Consider the following 22,084-nt stretch of genomic DNA (forward strand, 5'->3'; position numbering starts at 1 on the left):
TTGAGGCTGTCCCATAATGTCAATGATTTTTTATTCATTCACTCATGCTCAATCCTCGGGTTTTCCCTTTGGTTTGTGCTCCTGAGAATTCTTTCCCAGTAGCTATACCTCAACAATTTCTAGCCATTAAAAAAAGCCACATGATGCAACCTTTATATGAAGTGACAGCTGTTTAGAAAGAATGGCTAAGTTTTAAAGTCCCTCTTTGAGTATCTTTGGACATTTATGGAAAATATGTGTTAAGAGGTTTTGCTAAAGACAGAACTGGTTTTATGGGGACCCAGGCTTCCCTTGATCCTAAGCTTCTTTTGTATCTTTAAGGTCACTGCAGGAACTGAAATTATGTTGTCCTGTATTACAGAGTTGCTGCTGTAACACACAAGGCTATTTTTGTTTTGCTTTTTTCCCCTTTTTCGAACAGCTGCAATATCTGGGTCCTGGGTCATCTACATAATCGGCTTCTATGAACAACTGCAAGGTGGATGACTGGGTTAGGGACTGAAGTTTGGGGTCTCAGAGGGTAGGGATACAAACTTGTCTCACATCAGAATTAAATCTATGAGCTGAGACTGTACCACACTGTGTCATTACTAGTATGCAAGGAATTTCCACATTTTCTACAAGTTAATTCCAGGCAGTATCATGGCTCTTCATGTATATGATTAAATCACTTAGGCTATGCTCCATTTTGTCCTTGTGATTTCAAATATCATGAAAACCCTTTATATATGCAGACTTATCTTTCCCCAAGACACTGTTATGACTGCCAAGAATAAAAAAATTCCAAAGCCTACTTAGGTTTGGAAATGTGAGGCCAGATTCTGTAATCATCTCTGTCAGAGAACAAAACTAAACAGCCAAATCAGGAAGTAGATAATAAAAGGCAGATCACATTTAGACAAAGACATGGTTACTTTTTTATTTGAAGGAAAAAAAAAAGTATGTTTTAATAAATACTGCAGAAACATTGACCAAACATACAAATTGACTTCAACATTAAAAAAAAAAATGCAACGGAAGTTCTGCTTTATAACAGTTATAACTTATTTTCTTTTTACAATATTTAAATACAGAAAGCACTTGCCAGCTATTTTGTAATACTGCCCAAAGCATAATGCTGCATCAGTCAAAGCATATTATGTTGGTAAAATGTCTGTATTTCGTGGGAAATGGCTGGAATGGTATTTTCTTGCAGAGACAAAACAAAGTGCTTGTAGGACATAGAACTAAATGTTGTAATTACCTTAATCTCCTCTCCTGCCACAATTTAATGGGAGCAACAGCTTCAACACTTCAAAAATGAAGCTTTATCATTGGAAAGAAAGCTCGTTTTCAACAAGCGCCAACAGGTCAGATCTGGTTTCTTCTCTGAAAGAAGCTCTAAAAGGAACTGGTTGAAAATATCTGTAAACTATTTTAAATGCTGATTATTTTATGTAACAACAGCAATCAAGTATTGAAAGGGGCCTTGGCAGCATCTGGTTGAGGTTTAGCAATCACTCTCTAGACATGGCTAGTAGTGTCTGGATGGACATGACATAATTTCTCAGTAAGGATTCTTCCTCTAAAGCTTGGACCAGAGGATCCTTCTCTTACCGTGTTAATCTAAAGAAAGTGAACTAAACCAACCGATCGTCAGATGCTGCTTTGGAGCTTCGTCCCCCAAATAACAGGCCTTTTGCTTTGTACTTTTGGTAACAATTCCAGACAGCTTTACTCACAAACTGTGCTTTCTGCTACTATTCCTTCATTATTTCTTCAGGTGAAAATAGTACCTACGTTTTTCCTCCTCGGATCATTCATTCTATGACGTCAAACCAAGACACCTTTTATTTGACTTTGTATTTTCATTACCAATGGCAAAAAATAAAAAATAAAAATCACACACCCTCTTTTCTAAACAGCGCACAAAAATATTACCTTGAGCAATTTACCACTTTTTAATGACAATCACAACGATGAACAGAACCATCAGACTGAATAAAAATCGACATTTTATTTCTATTTGATCTATTCAATCTTTGTAGCAGTGCTCGTCTGCATATCCTGCAAGACTGCAAAAGCCTTTCTTTAGAGCCATCTTGCTCAGCTATCTTCAGGAAGGCAAGATTTCAAAGCCTCACAAACTTTTCCTCTGGATATCCCATGGGTCCTGATACAATTTCCATTTTAATGATGAGCTAGAAGGAAATTAGATCACATCCTCTAGAAAACTAAATGCTAAGGTCACAGTGCCAGTTCCCCAATGAGGACGGTATATTAATATATACTTTTTGTAAAGGAGATTAAAACATTTAAAAATTAAATCAAAGTAGAGATTCATGAACAGGTTATAACAAAGAAAATAGTAACGCAAGCACCATTCAGAGCGACTTTTCTTCTTGGAGGTACTCGCATTCTTCCTCATCTACCTCTAGCTCATCTGAATCTCTCTTTTTTGGCATATTTCTCAAGTCACACTTCAGAACTCTTCAATGTCTTCACTTCTCAACACTTGTTCTACATGCTGAACCTAAGGACAGGATTCCAAAAAAGATGAGCATCCTTTCAAATGCCTCCCAAGCCTCCAGAATATGTGACTTTGGCTATGCACTTCATTCAGACTTCATCTTTTTGTTCTGTTGTTGGTGGGTTGTTTTTTTTTTACACTAATTTTCCTTGTCCTCATTGAAGATAACGGCAGATTCACATCACAGTGCAACTCTTCGCTTTGTCCTTTCGTAAGTCCGTAGCAACTGCCGAGAGTTCAGGTCTGCTGGGCATGTGTGAAATGCGCTTTGTGGCCCTCTGCGATTTGTTCCGCTTAACGTTTTTATTTGTTTTGTTTACACATGCCAAGGTAGCAACGTGAAAAATGTCTCTGACGCTGTTTTCTGACTGTAGTGCTGAGCATTCAATGTAAGTGGCTGCTCCAATCTGTTTGGCCATATTCGCCCCCTGAGAAGTAAAAAAAGGGACTGTAATCAGCATTAAGTCTTTGGGGAAAGTTACAAATTGTCTCCTAATACCACAAGATGATAATGCATCACAAAACATTTTTAACGTTAATTGAATTTTCCAAGTGTTTCTGCAAAAAATTACCAGTTTTTAAATTTGAACTGCCTTCTTTATTATTGCATATATATTTGCAGTCAAGACCCCGTCCTACAATGCTCAATGTTCATCACTCAGTAGATAGCGCTGGACATCCTAGAGGTGCTAAAGGCTGATCTAGTGTCACTGGGTTATCCAAAAATGAAGGCCCCAATCATCAGTTGGTATGAGGTGATTCAAAGTGGGAGAGAAGATAAGGAGGTGATTCATGTTCACAATCAACTGTAACCAAGAGTAACTAGACACTTTGTTCTTCCAGGCCACAGTAATGTATGGAATTACCCAGAGAATCCTGCTATCAGAAAAAGTCAGCTGATGATCATAAATGTAAAGGATACATTTTCCACATGGCTCTCGCAGGGGTAATTCAGCCCCCAGCCTGTTCTAACACCTCCATTTCTCTTTTCTTGAGTGTATATAGCACTAAAGACTATTCAATAGGCTATACCAAAAAACAGGGATAAGGGATGTAATACAGGGTCAATTCTGAGATGTACATAATTGAGTCTTAGGGCTAAAATAAGTAGAGGAAATACTGCTGTTTTGACATCTATAACTTTAGTAAACATAAAATACAGGTAATGTAATGTCTAAACATGGATCATACAACCCAGTGTATAGAACAATAAAGACATGTGCATCAAAACAGTTTATTAACAAAACTTTCATTAATTAGAAATGCAAGACAAAGACTACAGTATTTAAACTAACGTTAAAAAAAAATTCTAGCTCTTTCAACATGAACTCTCTTTAAAAACCTGTTTGTAGATTTTAAGAATAAATTCCTAAAACCAATTCTCCTCCTTTCTAAATTTAGGGGAAACACCTGAAGAAAAGATGAATCTCTAAAAGACAGTTTCATGGGTGTTCTACTTTACTGACAAAGGATTTTTCTTTTCTTAGTATTTTATTGTGCTAAGTGTAAAATAAGATTAACTCTCTTAAAGACTATTACTGATTTTGACCACATTCTCCTTTAAATCTAGTGGAAGTTACAGAAATATACAAGGTAGCATATGATTGATCCACTATTGATATCAGCTATGAAACACCACGTGATTACCCTACTAAATGACAAAGCATTCATATTTTAAAAGATTTTTCCAAATGTCTTATTTATGCATACACACATATGAATACTTATACAGTAACCCCCCCTCCCCCAACCACCCAATAAAAAGGAAAACTTTTTCAGAGGCTCAAGCATCAAAAGCATCACAATTTCAGCCAAACCTTGCCCCAGACCACTTTGGTGCTCACTTTGCAGTCTTGACATTGACCCAACAGGTAGCCCTGAAGGAGCTTAAGATGCTGCTATGAGGGCACAGGCCCCAAAGTACCAGTCCCTTTTATCTATGTTTACAGCTGGTCCCAATCGGGACACATGGGGCTTACTCTGCATCTTAGAAAAGGGTCCTGCACTTGGACTTGACCACTGGTTGAGCCTCAAGAAAAGTAGCTAGTTTTTATTTTCTTTATGATGATTGATGTTCCATGTCTGTCATTCTTTTTAAAATCCACACTGGCATGCTGACCACATACATACCTGGTCATAGGACACTGGTGTCTGTCTGTGGTTTGAGAGCTCTACTAATGTACTGACATCTGTTCGAAGATCAGATTTGCAACCAACCATGAGCATTTTGGTGTTGGGACAAAACTCCTGGATTTCACCTTTCCACTATGGGGGAATAAAGGATGAATCATTAACAAAGCACTGGCATCCATACAATGGAAAGCAATTTCCTATTTCTCCACTGGCAGACACTGGAAATGGGGCTCATAAAGGATAGTCAAAAGAAAGTGTCAAAAAAAGAAAGAAAGAGAGAGACTTCAGATGAAGAAGCAAACTTGCATTTATCTTCTAAGTAGATATTAAGTTTTACCACATTTTCAAGTGGATCCATAAGGAAGGCTTATCTATATCATTATCTGTTCTCTCTTTCAGTGACTCAGTATCTGCCCCTACTGCTAGAGACTTGTTGGGTGTTGTCAGAAGGTAGCTTCAGTAATTTCTTAATTATTGGGATATCTCTAAAAGATAAAAAGTGCCTTAAGTATAATTATATATTGTGAGGAGTGATTATATCTTTGTATGTGTTGAGCTAACACTTCCCAGCATGGAAGGCTGGGAATAAGATGGAGCCCACATAAGCACAGGTATGCAGTCACCAGTCCCACCAAGAAAGATGGAGCAGCTACCATGTGATGAAATCTGCATTGAGATTTCAAGGACTAGAGATAGAGTTAATAAACAGAATGTCCAGCCTTTAAGGAGCTTCCATTCGTCTCGCCTTTACTGACCTTCCATTCAAGTGGCTGAATCGACAAAGACCACGACATTGCAAAGTCCCATCTCTTGGGCTATCAGGAAGACATCTAGTCCTGTGGCTCAGAGGCCCTTGAGTGAGTTCTAAGTTACGTAAGTTGTTAAATATTTCAATTTAGTCCAATGTGGTTAGTTGTTTTGTGACCTCACAAAAATCATGAGAACCTTCAGAAATGCCTGGCAGGAGATCCCTTTTTAGTTGTCCCTTTAAAGAGTAAATGGATGCTTTTTTATGATTTCACTTCTTCGAGCTTGAGATAACCATCAGGGTGGGAGTCGGGAGTTCCGAGTGTTCACAGGAGACCTCTGGCTCTTGGGGAGGAGGGGCCAGAGGGGCTCAGATCAGGAATCCACGCCTCCTGACTCTCCCCTCCCACAGGCACAGACATGCATTAAGCACTTTATTAAATATTGTGGTGGTTACAAGGATGATTAAGACAAGACTGTGCCTTCCAAACAGGGAATTCACAGAAAAGCGGGGGTGATGAAGTAATGTATATAGTGCTGGTTGGGAAGGACATCCTGTGGGAGTAATTTAGATCACCCAGAGACGTCCTGTGGGAAACGAACTCTACTCTCAAGCACAACAGTGGATTGAAAGGAGCAATATATTCTGCCTAAGAGCTTAATTTATCCACCAACTCCTCCCTCCCTTCCAGAATTATTTAGGAGCATCTGCCATGCGCTGAATGGTACTGGACTTAAGAACTATAAGGTGAACTGAAAAAAGGAGTATGATTGATCCTGCTTTAAGCCACTCTAATTTTTTTGATATGCAAGGACTTAAAGGATTCAATTAATTGAGACAAACCATACCAGGGGTTATCATGAGCCTTAAACCTCACATGAATGTAAAACACACTCACTACTATCTTTAAGACCAAAGTCACTATTCATTTGGTCTCAGAAGTCGAAACAAAATGAAACAGGAGCAAGGTTCTTCATCATAAACTATGCACAATTCTATGCTGCATCAAGTAAAAATCCAGGAAATAAGCAATCTCTTTTATCTACAAACAAGCACTAGACATGCTGTTATGTTGTTCCTCAGCTGGGTAGTGACGGGCCTCCCCTGCATGTCTAGCAACTGTTTACAAGCATTGAAGACAGAAAAGGTGTATTCCTGCCTGAATCTGATGAATAGTAGCATTAGTTGTGATAGATACACATTACTCAAAATTGAAAGGAGGTAAAGAGTAAAAAAGAACCTTGATATTTTAACAAACTCATATATATATCATTGAGCTACCTATCTTTGTCCTATTTAGTAAAGAGATGGGTGATGATTCTCCTTCAAACCCTAATTTTATAATGACACAAAAGACAAGCAGACACACACGGTAAGTAAATATAAATTAATAAAAACAAAATTTTATGAAGACACTGCCTCGGTCTCAGCCACATCCTCTGTCTAAGCCTTAGTGCTGGAAGAGAAGAGGGTGCTGTTCAGCAGAGTCTGATTCTGAAAACCCACAGCGTTCAAGTCCAGGACTGAGAAAACAGCTACTGGCCAATAAACGCTGACCCATTGTGAAGCGTGTGCCTTCTGTAAGTAGCCAGGGTAGAGTCCTAGACTGGTGGAGGCCAAGGAGAGCTCCTTCCTTCCACTAGCCTTCTCAGGACCTGCGACCCACCTGCAGCAGGTCCCCTTTCTCTTGACCTCCCCTTGGTTCTGCCCAGAGCTTCCTTTGGTCCTTTCGCCTCCAGAGACCAGGAATGTGTCATCACCTAGGACATTACCACTAACTGTTTTTATTAGTATCTGACATCCACCTAATTACCAGTCGCCTTGTCTAATGTCTGGACACATACCCCTATACCTCCTATATTAGTTCTATTTCTGTTTCTAAATAACATCATTACTGAAACACTTTCTTTATTAAAACAGCTATTATTGCATTCATTTCACTGAGTTGAGGTCAAATATAAACCTATAAACTAAGACAATCTATAGGATAAATGAAGGAAGGAAAGAAACAAGGAAGATATGCTTTATGGTAATGAAATATAATTATTTTTAGCTGCACAATTTCTGCCCAAAGTATAAACAGAGAGGCTCTAAAAAAAGGGTATTTTGTTTCTTAAAATGAAATCAGATTTGAAGCAGGTTCATCATCAAAACTGGTGACATATATAGAAACCCTGTCATAGTGTAAAAGTGTCTTTTTTCAGTGTTCTAACTACAAAATATGGAGCAGAGCATCAACTAAAGGGTTTGAGTTCCCCCGCTGACCCCGTGTTTCTATTTTATATAGGCCAGTACTGAACTGTGACCTCGTTCCCCAGCACTTGCCTTTTTTAGGACACTGTCCAGAGTCTCTGGTCTACTGATGTCAAAGCAAATCAGCACGGCATCCGAGTCTGGGTAAGAGAGGGGCCGGACGTTGTCATAATAAGGAGAACCTGTGAAGAGACAAAGAAAGATACACAGGTTTTCAGATGAAAATCCCTTGTCTGTCATATGCATTAATCCTGCCTTTTTGAGTTAAATCCCTTGAATGTTACATGGGCCATCACTCCCATCTCCTCTAGTTCTTGGGAATGAATGCCAAAAAAAAAAAAAAGGCTGAGTAGTAATATGTTCATCTTTGCCAGAAGAGGCAAGAAGCCTCCCTTGTATCTGATGTGAATTCAAAGGGAAGAGCCAGGATCTTTCGCTGAAATCTGCACAGTCCAGAGTAAATCCCAAGGCACCTGGGTGAAGTGCAGAGGCTGCTGGAGCCAGATGGCCTGGAGTGCAACCAACCCCGCGCCCCCGCCCCCCCCACCCTGTCTACCACGGAAGGAGGGGCAGAGCTGCTCTAGGACCCCCTGCCTGATTCTTCACTCATAAATGAGGACAGCATACCTGGGATTAAACAAACCCAGGCAGGGCCTAGCATTTAGTAAGGGATCAGTAGGTATTACCTATGGTTATGGTTGTGTCGGTGCCATAAACTGCTGAATGGTAGCCAGCACCATAAACACGGATGAGTGCAGGAGGGATGAAAGGTAGGTTCAGTTATCCAAAGAGAACCACAGTAAGCCGCTGCATCTGCGCCACCTTATCTCAAAGTTACAAGTTTGGATAAGCCACTGACCTTTGAGCTTGCTTACTTAAACTTACCCTCAAACCCTACCTAGCCTCTCTTCCTGTTACAACCAAAGCATGTAATAAATGCCATATTGGAACATGTCACTTTTTTACACAGTTCCATCCCCTGAGAGTGACACTGAGGCATGATCCAAGGATCCTGGCCTGAGTTAAATCCAGGGCACCATAAAGGTTTAAGTTACCAGACAATTAATTTAACCACAGAATCCTATAGTTATTTAGGAAATTTATTCCTTTCCTTTAGGAATCCCAAAAGATGGGCAATTACATGAGGCCAATTATAAAATAGTGTGACTATAAAAATCAAATACAGCTTGCCCACACTATTTTTTTTTAACATCATTTTTGGTATATTGACATTTCACAGGCATAATATGAAAATCATCTTACTAGGGTAAATATATATGTATGTATTTGCCTCCAGAGTAGAGAAAGAAAATCTAAGCCACCCAAATCTTTTTGAGAATCCATGCCATTTTGACATTGCCTTCCATTTCTAGCAGAAAAACCTGACATGCTGTCTCCTGATAAATCAAAACCTTGATAGTCAAAATCAGGAGGAAAGACTAAAACCTTTAAAACAATTTTTTACATTTCTATGAAAACAAAATTTTTCAGGAGGCTGCTCTTGAGATCTACAAGTTACTGTCACTGGGGTGCACCATCCTCTATTCACAGTACATTCTGGGTCCCTACTGTTCACTAGGGAACCCCAGGAACACTGTGGCCTTTACATTAACTGTTTTAGAAATAGACAATGACAAAGTCAAGCCAGGTGTGTCTACCGTTCAAGGAGGAAGGAAGTGTCCTAGAAATCAGGAAGAAAGTATATGAGTAAGCACAATCCAAGCCAGAATTTTTCATGAGCTGAATCAGCTTCCTACCCACATCTAGAATCAGGACCCTAGTGAAGTAGACTGACAACTGAAAGACAAGTTGCAAAAGCTTAAAGGGTTCAGAGTTTGTTTTTTAAATCAAGTCATTTAAAATATTAGGGCATATTAGAGTAAGGATATCTCTAAAATTGACAAGCTGCAGCTCCTGCTTTTTCAGCCACTTAAAGAAATCTGAGATTAAGAGAATAACTCATAAATAATTCACTAATTTTAACATTATTGAGAGGCATCAGAAATGAGATGGCTTATAACTCTCCATGGATAAATGGTACTTTCCATGATTTGTTCTGTGAAGTTCTGACTTTCTGAATTGCAATCTCTCCTGTTTGTGTCCAAGGTTTAACTTTAACACAGTTGCTGCTGTAAACATTAGGGAATCTCTTTCCAGAGTCATAAAATTCCAGATCATAGAGTGGAAATCCAAATACCAGCCACGTACACCAGATTTCCTCTGCTCTTCCAAGTTAGCAGGAGATGAGCTGACCCCAAACCCATAAAATCAGTGCTTTCCAACAATGAGGGTTGTCAGAAACCTGAGTAGCCTTCAGAGGTGTTCTGTCTTGGAAATCACTCACTTTTCGGTCTTACTCAGATTTGCACTTGGGAGGCCAGACTTCCTGAGGTACCTTATTCCTTAAGAACATGACTTGAGACTAGATGAGGTACCACTGCTAATCTCCAATCCACAACTACTCTGCATAACAATGGAGATCATCTTTCCCAAATACAAAATTTAGGAGAGCAGCTGGAGAGTCACAAAGGTGTTAAAACAGAGTAATTACCATTGGGACTACCAAGAAAATGGTTTCCTCGCTGAAGTCACCGTGGCTGCAGAGAACACCCCTCCGGCCCTTTGTGAGCTGGGTTTCCCTCCCCGCTGCGTTTCAGCCACAAAGGGGATCTGGCTTTGTGTTCTGCCCTTGGTCAGGGCTGGAGATTCCTGCTGGCTAGAATCCAGCAATCTGCTTTCTGTGCTTAGTGCACACACTCAAATATCTGCAAAATTTACAGACTATCCCAACTTAAAATGCAGCAGAGTTGGCAACTTATACCACATTCTTCTGTAGGTTTGTTTGTTTTTATTTGGCTTCAAATTTTGAATGAAAACACATATGTATGCAAAAGTTCATGAAAAATTAACCACCTTGCTTATAAATAGAACTGATCCTGTCCTATTAGTTCTGTTAATGGACAGCAGACTTTTAGTTCGACAGGAGTACCCAAGGGTAGTCATAAAACTGATATCCACATTTAGTAGTTATAAGCATAATTTGTCTAACCACTAACTACAAAAGTAATTTGTCATTAAAAATAACAAGACCATGTATTCATTATATTATTTGATGGGGTAAGATTAAAACTCTTTTTGGGTAAGAAAATCTATTGTCTATCTTTTTAATAGTAAAAAACTAATATAGAATTATAAAAGAAAAAAATCTTACAATTCAGAAGCAAAGCAGGAACTTCAGAGGGGAAAAAAAAATCCTGTGTAACTTGACAGTTGTTTATTCTGTGTTTAAGCACTTTGAATTCTTCTCTATTCTCTTTTATAAAGCCCAAGCTACTGCACAAAGGAAAGCAAAGCTAGAGAGCGCACGGTATAATCACAGGCATGTGTGGTATAACTCACCAGCCAAGAAAAAGTAAAGAGGAATTCCAGGAATGCCCCTGTGAAGTGAGAAGCAAAACGGGGAGGCAGAAGTGACACCAAAGTAAGGAGCCGAAAGTAACCTCATGAAACAAGAACAATGACTGCCCTTAACTCCCACATCCCCTGAGAGAAGTCTTAAAACAGTCTGTTAAGCCAAACAGCAAAACATTAACTTCTAGAAATATATTTTTAAAGATGCAGGTGTAAAGCTTCCAGGGTAACTGTAGAACTAAACCCAACACCAGAAAGAGTGCTGAACATTTTTTACTATGTAGCAGAGTACTGAACTCTAACTGCAGTACACAGTAGGCACTGATGTATGCACTTAGTATCCAAAAATGTACTAGAGCTAACTTCAGTAAGCCTAGGTACTGAACCTTCTCAAATAAAATTTTCTCAGCGTGTGGAATAGGCTTCACGCTTATGGAAACCTTAGATGCAGCATTTCTTATTTATGCCACGTGAAACTTAAGCACACAGCACTATTCCAGTGCCCCTTCTAGTTAACCTATTAGGCCATAAAGGAAAAATCCTCAGGAAAACTTTCTATTAAGAAACAACTATACCACATATGCACCTCCCACCCCCTAAAAACACCTTTTAGCTTGGGTGTAGGTTAGAATAAGTGCACATCTGTGGTTCTCGGAGCTCCACAAGTTTGGCAAACACCAGCAAAGTTTTAAAAGGCTTTTGAAAAGTCAGGTCTACCCATCTACTCGGGGTGAGAGCAGTATTTCCAGCCCAAGAACAGTCACAAAGTGCCTCACCCAGAAACTAATTCTGCAGACACATACCTGCCTGTATACGTCATCCTTTCACAAAGATAGAACATACCATATATGTACATCATTAAACGTATATGTGAGAAGATTCATGCCCAAAAGGGAGTCTTAATGGAATCTTCTGCCAAACCAGTTCTCTCTGAGGCTCTATAGAAGTCTGAGAACTGAAAACTCTTCTAGCTCAATGTTTCATAAATTATAACCTCTTTTACTTGAGCCTTCAATGGAAAAACTTCCCATTTCTCCTTAAGAAATTCCTTACAAAGACAATAAAATTAAGAATATTTGATGTTTTTGGCAGAGGAAACAGATTAACTTTTGGTATTTTTAGTGGTCACCAAAAGAACATCTGTACCAAACAGCAGCTAACACGAGTCTACGATCTGCTCAGTCATCACCGGACTCCATTTCTTCACACCACCTCTACTCAGAGTGAAAGCTCCAAATTAGCAACATTTCAACAATGTGAATCAAATGCGAGCAGAACTGTTTCTTTGTGCCTGGCCCAGAATTAAGACCCCAAACTCTTTTCTCAAGCAGCATGCCCTACAAATGCCATGCCCGCAAATACGCAACAAACATTCCTAGGAAGAGTATTTTGTTTCTTCTGTATGTTCACATGAACTGGAATTATAAAGAAATTTTATGAAAACTTTGGTTGGGGAGGGGGCACTTCCATGTTGCTCTGAAAATAGAATCAGTATTTTCAATTTCTGGAGACAATGTAGTTGGAAAGTCAATGAGGTAGAAATAAGATTGCTATTTCGGGGCTGTAAATAGAGCATTTGCCTTAAATTCCTAGTCTTACTGAGATGCTTAAAAAATATAAGAATCCAAATATTCTACTTAAAGTGGAACCATGGTAAGTCACAGAACTTGCACAATAGAAGTGGACATAGATAATTTTTTTAAAGGACATTGTCCTTCAGTAACAGATTAAAGATCTTATGTTCCTATAATACTTGAGTCCTTGGAGAAGAGTTGCATGTGTGTGCATTTGCCTTGCCACATCCAACGTCATCAGGCTCACTTTTCAAAGCCAATGTGCACAATACCCAGCCAAACTCCTGAGGCAGCTTACATTCCATGTTAATGGGAATTTGTTTTCTCAAGGGGGTCTCTGAGTAATGTTGCCAATACAGAGCAACTGAGAAGACATTTACGGGGCATTAGAAAATGGTTGAGGCACAACTAATTGACTTGGCACAGCCCACCAGGTATCATGAGCTAAATGGAGAAACTATGGATCCTTGGTGTCTTATCTTTATGCAAAAGAACTGTATTAATGAGGAAACATCTAGTTTTTTCAGGTGGCATCAGAATGACCAATATGAATGTCTCACTGAAATGTGCAACTTAGCAAGGAACTACGTTAGAGGAAACCCAGCAATAAAAAGGGTTTAAATAAAAACTGATGAATAGATCTAGAGATAGGTGTAGACTCAGAAAGGGAATTTGTTTTTTTTTTTTTTGATCCATGGTTCAAATTAAAATTGTTGCGTAGTAAACAAATCTCCAAATGTAATATTGTAAATCAACTGTTTATTGAAAATCACCATCTAAACTTAAGAACTATCTGGTTTTTCCTTAATCCATATCTCCTACAGGGTTGTAGAGTAGAAACTGAAGAGTTGAACCTGGTTTTGAAATTCTAAGCTCCTAGGGATCATCATTATTACCTTATGATCAAACTGGTTTTCTTCAACTTTGTCCTTGGTAGTCACATCACAAAAGCACACATGAGTCTTTGGCTTCTTTGTAGATTCCTGCCCTCTTTCTACCTCTAGCAAGGCTAATTTCAGTTAGACTTCAACTTTCAGAAGTCTTGATTTCCTTGAAAATCATTCAATGTAAGCCTGTTCCTAATTGAGAGGGATGTTAAGGACTTCTTAAGAGCTGAGCCAACTTACAGAGATAAGGAAAGAACTACGGTGGGCCTCAATGTCGTAAGTCAGGGGCCTGGGCTGGCTCTGTGGCCTTCAATCGTTCTTTGGATCCTCCCATTGCTAGGTGAAACCTCACGGCTCGGGACTCACCCTCCCCTAAACAAGTATCATTGCCCCAAAGGTAGGACTGTTAGTACCATGAGGGCAGGAGCGTCTCCTGCTCAGCTCTGCACTGTCCCCTCCAGGATTCCATAACATCTAGCACACAGAAAGCTAAAAAAACAAAACAAAACGACAACAAAAACACCCCTGCTTCCTCCCTTTACAATCCTTTCTATATATACCACCTTGATGTGTTAATTTACATGCTAAATCACAAAAGAAGGACTAGTGATCTCCTTGAAAGCTGCTTTTCCGAATTAATTTTAACACTAATCTCCAACACAGATGAAACATTTCCATCCCTGTTAAGAATTATTTCAATAGAGTGCTGGGCTCAGAGACCATTCTTTAAAGAAATGTGTAAGTTAAAAATATAACAATACAGGTAGACATGTTTACAGAGGACTCAGGCCATGAGTAATCAAGAGTTTTCTTTCCTCCCTTTTCCTTTAATATAAAATTTAACGAATACTACATTCTTTGTTAATAATGCTAATAACTAATAACTATAGGAAGTGCTACCTGTAGCACTTAGGCCCTAGAAGAAGCTTGTATCATGACAAGATTCAAAAGAGTGTTCATGGGGCAATAGAATAGTAACTGTGGCTGAAGTTTAGCAGCTGAATTGAGTATTTTAAAACTAATAACATGCCTGAAATAAAATGGGCATTAACTTGCCTTGGTTAAAAACTGGCATGAATGGTTATTACTCCCTAAATCACACGTGCTGACATTACATTGCAATCAAACCCCTTAAGGAAAAGATACGGTGATCCTTAAATGACTGAGTTTCCATTCTTAGTGGGCATTTGGCTCTGTGCTACAAATTGCTTCCATGCTTGGCAATGGTGGCAGATTTTGAAGCACATGATATTAGAACTACTTGGATCTCAACTTACCACCTCAAAATGCTGAAACAATGACCCATGGTTTTGAAGAAACTCACTGAGTAAATCTGAAAATCATTCAGAGCGTTTCTGCAATTATAAATAAAAATGTTCCTCTTATCAATAAAAAGGAAATATTTCTCATTAAAATCAAGAAACTATGGATCTGTATCCAAACACTACCTTTAGCACCCCTGCTCATGGTGGCATTAGTTCAAAGGTTTTGTGTACTTTCAGGAGGGCTGGAGTGATGTTAAGCAGCCATCAGCAACCAAATGGCCAAGTGCCACTGTGGTTGCTTTCACTCGCCTGTGCGCTGGGGGTGGCAGGGAGGATCTGTTTCCCACCTGAGGACAGCCTATCAGCACTTGGGATGCCTGACAATGGAAATACACTGTAACCAGTGGAACATCGGGCAGTGGGTGCAAGAACCGTATCAGAAGTTGAATATGAGCTACACTACATGGGGAGATTCCTTCTCCCCACTCCCTTCCCACCTGGATCATATGACTCAGGGGCAGGGCCTTATTTTAACTAACAGTGCACCTCTAAGGCCTAACATAGGGCCTGCTGTAATAGGTGCAGGAAAATAAAAGGGAGATAGAGAGAATGGAAGGCACTGTTAAGTTTCTGTGTCTTAAAGAGTGGGGAATGGGTTATCTTTTCTCTTGGTACAAAGAGGTCCCACACAGCCTACTTGCATTTGATGTTCCTTCCTACACCCAAATGGACAAGAGCTTTGACTATGCATATTGTATGACTACTGGAGGGAAAAGGAGGCCCTTTATGAGAAGCCCTCCAAGTATAGAAGCCAAGTAAGGCAAGAACCAATGCTGTCTCCTGAATGTTTGCCCCTCTGCTAGGAGGCTAAACAGGATGTGAATGCCATTCAAAGAACAAAGTTTATGCAGTCTCTTGCCCTATATAAGCAAAGTTAGGCACATCTAATTTTCCCTAAATAAATGTCTAATTTTTGCAAAGTTTTAGAAAGGAAAAAAAAAATGTTTTTTGACATTCAGGACTTTGAAGACCTGGTTTAGATCTTATCTCCAGAGTTAAATTGATAGCAGTTGGAAAAAATAAATATAACAAGTGGCATAAGGCACATGCAATTATTTTCACAACCTGAACTAAACAAATGCCTTAGTGGGCAAGGAAAATGTCAAACATTTGTCAAAAATAACTCTTGTTTAGAAATTTGCCATGAAAATCTTGAGATGCAATGGAACAATGTTGAAACGCTTGAAATGATTAGCTGCTGATGCAACGGTTCTTGCTAGATGTGTTTTGTTCATGAATGACAAACCATTCTTGGTGGAAACAGTCTATTCTTAGAATTTAGGCAGTGCTTGGCAAGTGTGTTTAATTAACTAATACTTTGCCTCACAAACAACATAATGGGATTCTAACTAATTCCTTTATGCACTTTCTCATTTGTATAAGCCACAATTCAAACAAAGATTTCATTACAGAGTAATTTTGCAGTGATATTTTCTTAATCACAGTCTTTTCAAACCTTTATGTTTTAGGTAAACATGCATAGGTTTTGTTTCATCAAATAAAAATGCAAGCGATTACCTCACTACAGACTTCACTTCAGGTGATTATCTTTAATTTGATAAAAAGCAATGTTTATAAAGTTGCCATTCTTTGTGCACAGGTAATTCAGTGGTAATAAATGTCAGGAAGTCTCATCTCCTTGGAAACTATGCATATTCATCTGTTCATGCAACAGATTTTATTGGATGACTACGGTGTGTGATATGATGCTATGTATGCAGAGACTACAAACCACAGAATTTAAATTAAATATTGGAAAAATATCTGAAGTGATATTTATCTGCACATGTGAAGCATAGCCTCCAACTATGAATTGCCCATGTTTTGTTCTCTAGCCTTTGGAAAACAATGTCCTTTTTTCTCCTTAAAAAAAAAAAAAGTCAATTTTAGCCCTTTGGGTGCCTAATCGAAAATCTCCGTTGGTGGTCCTGTGACTCTTCAAGCCTGAGACAGGGGATGCATAACCCTGCATTCCTGTGAGCCTACCCACTCCCCTCCCCTACCCAAATGAGTCTCCTTCCTAAATCCACCAGGAAGCAGGGGCTTGCTTTGTGGGTGGTGAAAATCCCAGCATGGGATGCCAGATCCACTGGGACTAAGAGCTGAAGCCAACCAACATCCTGGGAAACAAAAAGACTTGATTGTCCAGTGTACTAAAGCCAAGAAGCAAACGCGGGAGAGACCCTGCACATTATCTAGCTCTCTATCCTCTTATTTCAGATAATGAAATGAGACTCAGGGAGGTAGGGGATTTTTACACAGAAATCCGTGGTAACCGGTAGCTAAAATCTAACCACAGCTTTGTATCAACGACTGGATCAGACTCACAGACCCCACGCCTAAACGCTTTTTACCATGCATTAGGCACAAACACGGCTCGGGGGTGGGGAGGAGTACCGGTGCTAATTACTGGTACCAAACCAGCTGCACTGCCTACTAGGTGTAACAAATACAATGATATGCGTGGGAATTAGATGCCATTAAATACCAGGCTCTGTAACAATGCTGAAGATAGAACTACTAAGGTAAGAAAACACTAGCATTTTATCAACACCTTCCCTACAGCTGCCAGACTGTCTGTGTGCAGGCCCCAATACAAAACACGATGAGGTCCCGGTTCTGCTGCCCTTGGCAAGGCTCGCCTGACTCTCCTTGGAATAAAAATCGGCTCTTCTCACTGCAGAACTCAGAGCATCTGGCACCGACCACGAGGGGCGCTCGTGAGAAACTTCCCGCTTGCCTTTGTGCAGGGATTGCCTCCGGCGACCGTGTCAGACTGGTCCTTTGCTCCTCCTCACAAATCCCGAGTCCCTCCGGGGCTCCAGAGGTTCAAGTCTAAGGTTATGAGGTCCTCCCACTGCTCAGAAGTACTGCTACGAGGCTACTCTCCCAGTTGAGCGTAGCCTCATTTTGAGGCCTCCCCAACTTGACAGCAAAACCTACGTGTTGGCACTTGAGCGCTAGTTTCACCAGAATTTGGCTTGGTTCACCCGAGGCAGCCCAGCTCCCCGCTAAGCTCACACACAGAAGCGTGAGGAGCCCTCAGCCGCCCTTCGCGGTGGCTCCGCCTTCTGAGGCAATACCCTTCGTGAAAAAGGCACTCCTTCGCTCCCGGGCACCGCACACGGGGGCGGAGGGTGCGTGGACCCCACACCCAGATTCCAGGTGATTCCTCCGACCCGCACCGCCTTAGACCCAGCCGGAATCCGTAACAGCCACGCACTGAAGCTTTCCCCTAACCCCCGTCCCGCGGGATACCCGGCCCTCCCTACCACCACCAGGTGGATGGGTGGGCGCGTGGGAAGACGATAACCCTGTCTTGAACCCCAGACCCTTGAAAATAATTCACCACGACGCCAATAATTCAACTTGGACGGGAAGGTCAAAGGCGAATAGTGCGGCCCGCGGCCTTACAGGCTGGCGGGAAGGAGGGTGCTGCAATGGGGGTCTAGAGGGACTGGCATAGGCGGGGGCAAGGTAGGGGAGGGACGGCGTGATCACGAGGAGCTGGGGGAGGGGGGGGGGGAGGGAGGCAAGGAGAGCTCCGATCTGCAGATCTGCCCAGAGGCCCGCGGCGCGGAGAGGACGCCCCGGGCCGCCGGCTGCGTCCTGCCCCCGCTGCCGGCGCATTCCTCGCGGTAGGCGTCACGAGCGCCGCAGCCGCTGGCGCTCACTTTACTCCTCCCGTCGCCACCCCCCCAACACCAAGGGCGGGATTCAAACGTAACAGCGTTGCTTCAGGGATTTTCTCCCACCTCCCACTTCCCACCATCCCCGCCGCGATCCCCGCCTCCCCCAAAATCAGCAGGTTAGATCCTGGATGGGTGCCCGCCGGGAGCCAGGTGGTTCTGAGGCGGCGCACGCATCACCCCCAACAGCAAGCCGCTCTGGCAGCTGCGAGGCGACTCGGGCACAGCCTCGCGAGCCAACCGCTCCCAGACCACCGGGCTGCTAGCGGTTCCACCGTGGGGTCACACTGCGGTCACACAGCGCTATTTTCTCCCCACTGTCCTCACCCAGAAGGGACAAAATTATCACCCAGCAGGGGCCTCGGGAATTCCTTGGAAAAGGCAACGTTAGCCGAGGGGAACAGAGCGCTGGTGGAGCGCCGGCCGCTCCTGAGCTCCCAGGCGCGAGATCCCGAGACCCACCGCGCACCCCGGAACAGCTGGAAACCGGCCCCAAGCGCCACGCGGTCCGACGACTCTTACCCGAAGTGTCCCACAGGCTCAACTCTATTCTTTGTGTGTCGATTTCAAAACTGGCCGTGTAATTCTCAAACACTGTGGGGACGTAATTCTGTACAAAAACGGACAGAAGAGCGCAAAGAGGTTATCTGAAAATATACGATGCCTCCTTAATTTAAGAAAAAAAAAAATGGCACACACCAGGTCACACACTACACTGCATACCTTTTCCTAAACCCCTGCGTGACTCCCCACTCGCCCCACCCGGCTTTTCAAGACAGGAGAACCCAAATCTCCCAACGCCTGGTTCTGCGCACATGACCGGACAAGTTTCAGAAGCTAACAGCACAATGTGCTGGCGCGTCCCAACCCCTAAACGATTCCTGCCCACTTTCCCTTTCCGGGCAGTCTAACCAGGGGGAAAGTAGTAAGGGGTTAGAAAGACAGGTTAAAAAAAGGAAAAATGGACAAAGGGTTTATAAAGCAAAGGGAAACTCACCTGGAGAAGGGGGCCACGGCGGGCCGCCCCCCTCCTCTAAGCCCCGGCCAGCCACACTCACCTCGGGGAAGCAGTCTTTGGCGAAGACGTGCAGCAGCGCGGTTTTCCCACACTGACTGTCTCCCACCACTACTATCTTGCATTTCACGTTCTGATTAGGATCCATGATAGATTTACTGGATAATTTCTGACTGGCTCTTCTCTCCTTCATTGATCTTGTCTTATTTTCTCTTAGAACAGGAATTTTCTCTTAAGAGGAAAAATATATATATTTCTCTTTCTATAAAAAGCAGATATAAAAATAAATTGCAAGGCTGGTGAGAACCCCTGAACGGCGGCGCAGACGAGAAGAGCTGGAGGAGCAGGCTCGTTACTCCCCTCCAACAAGTTTTCTGCCTGACTCCACACCGCACTTCTCAAGTCCAATTCCGATCCGACTGCTTTGTTTCACGCTCTCTGCGCGGCTTTATACGCTCGGCCTTCCAATCCTCTTCTTTCTCAATGAGAGAAGGAAACTGATCCGCCTCCTCCCCTTTTATGGAGCCTGGGAGCGAGCGCTGTCTCATTACTAGTGGAAGATGTAAACAGTGCGCCCTCTAGGGTGACCGCGCGGGATCTATTTCCAGGCCAAGGCTCTTGGACAACTTGAAGACTCCTGGAAGCCTTGCGGATGGATAGGACTGCCCAAGTCTGGAAGGAATTGGAAAACGGAATCTATGTGCATATTGATTTTTATTAGAATTCCTTTTAAACACGTTTTAATAAGGGCTGATCTACAGACGCCACCTGAACATTTATGAAAGCAAAAACATTTGTCACCCAAGACACCCTTATAAAACATAGGAAGCAAGTCTTAGGTGGGGAAGCATTAAGTGCTTGTTTTGTAGAAAAATGGTTTGTGTTGGGTATATAGACCATAAAACAGAGGCTAAGCCAGGTTGTTTCAGATGTGGGAACTGGCCCGCCTGGGTCACAGTAATAGACTGACTTGAGAAACCTGTCAATTTCAGTCACTCAGGAGGAGGCAGAAGGAATTTGAGGAGTGAGTGAGGAGGTGGGAACAGAGAGGAAAGAAAAGTAGAAGATGCTCATAAGTGAGTGACAGAAGCCACTGGAAACTCAACTCACTTCAAAAGTCTCAGAGACGACTAAAAGTGGCCCATGCATTTGTTCTCTTTTTCCTATGAGCTTTTTTCCTTTTTCACCCCCTACCCCAATCTTCATCTTCTGTGCTCCAAACGGTCAGGAGGTTTCAGCTATTAGTAAAGACATTGGCCAAAACCAACTTAAAGGTTCCCTATGAAGCCTTCTAGGCTTATAAATGAAAAGATGATGAAGTGAAAAACCAGAAAGTTCAATATGGTAGGTGAAGATGCGCAATGAAAGGTGATTCAAAAGATGAATCTAAGCACCCGACGCTGTGACCATGAAGTCTCAGAGGTCCAAGGATGGTCTCCTCTTCCTTTCAGTACTGATAAAACCAGAGCCCCACAAAGAAAGACCCTGGTGTGGACTCACAGTCTATACCATGGAGGGCTGACCACAGAGAAGAGGATAGCTGGCCCTGCTCCGGTTCCTAAAGTGGCACAGGCTAAACTTTGCTCTACAGAACTTAGTCCTCCTCACAGAAAAGGGTGCCATGGCCCAATTAGTGATGGAGGTACTGTGCTCATACTACTCCTTGAAGATGTACCACACACTTTGACATACTGCAGAAAGAAAAAAGTCTTGTAGAAAAGTAGGCCTATTTAGCATAGTTTATTTAACCCAGTATCCCCAAATCTACTTAGGTACAGGAATCTTTTATGAACTTATTTACTTGTTTGTTTCAGAAGCAATGGGCATAATGGTTGGGGGCAGGAGATCACAAAGAGGTGTGTTTGAGAACTAAGTTTCCTATTTTCTAGCTGTGTGACCTTGGATGATTTACTGAACCTCTCTAAGGCTCAATTTCATCATCTGTAAAATAGGAGTCATAATAGTAATTCTGAGGAAATACAAGTGACGTTTGCAGATTAGTGTCTGGCAAAATAAAGAATCATAATCCTATTTTATAGTAAGCACATAACTCTTATTTGTACTTCTCAGAACTACTGAACATATCTTGGGAAATTCTGGCCTAATTAGTGGCCTCATTAACTGGAACTAGGAGAATAGATCCTAGTTCCATAGTAGATCCTAGTTTCAAAATAGATCATATTTTCCCCCCAGATTTTTAACTTAGGAAATTGACCCTTTCTAGAGATATGACTTGACCTTTCACATTCTTGAATTGATATGTTCTATATGGTTAAACCACTCTAACTAGCAATCATTATTAATTATTAGTAATTGGCTGACAAGGAACAGGATAACTGTGTAGTTTATCATAAGCTAGGACACTGTTGAGAGCAAAATGATAATGTCAAAATAACAGTTGTAAACAGGGTCTATCACAGACAAAGTGAGAGGGATAATTACTTTACCAGTGAATAATCTGGAATCAGAGTGGATGACTATTTTTGGAAATCAGGTTACCTGAATCTCCAGGAATCTACCATTGCTGAGTGAAATTTAGT

General features: G+C 41.6%; 1 protein-coding gene across 1 annotated transcript; it reads right to left on the reverse strand.

Moving 5' to 3' along the window:
• Positions 1-991: 991 nt before the first annotated feature.
• RND3 (Rho family GTPase 3) lies at positions 992-20,031 on the reverse strand. The gene is made up of 5 exons (XM_054562329.1): positions 19,588-20,031; positions 19,052-19,139; positions 7,716-7,825; positions 4,640-4,774; positions 992-2,937 (listed from the first exon to the last, which is right to left on the reverse strand). The coding sequence occupies exons 1-5, from the start codon at positions 19,735-19,737 to the stop codon at positions 2,686-2,688; spliced, it is 735 nt and encodes a 244-aa protein (XP_054418304.1). The 5' UTR covers positions 19,738-20,031; the 3' UTR covers positions 992-2,685.
• Between the last annotated feature and the right edge of the window lie 2,053 nt (positions 20,032-22,084).

The sequence above is a fragment of the Pteronotus mesoamericanus genome, unplaced genomic scaffold, assembly GCF_021234165.1.
Source record: "Pteronotus mesoamericanus isolate MK-2021 breed Mesoamerican mustached bat unplaced genomic scaffold, CSHL_Meso_final scaffold_651, whole genome shotgun sequence".
Taxonomy (NCBI): domain Eukaryota; kingdom Metazoa; phylum Chordata; class Mammalia; order Chiroptera; family Mormoopidae; genus Pteronotus; species Pteronotus mesoamericanus.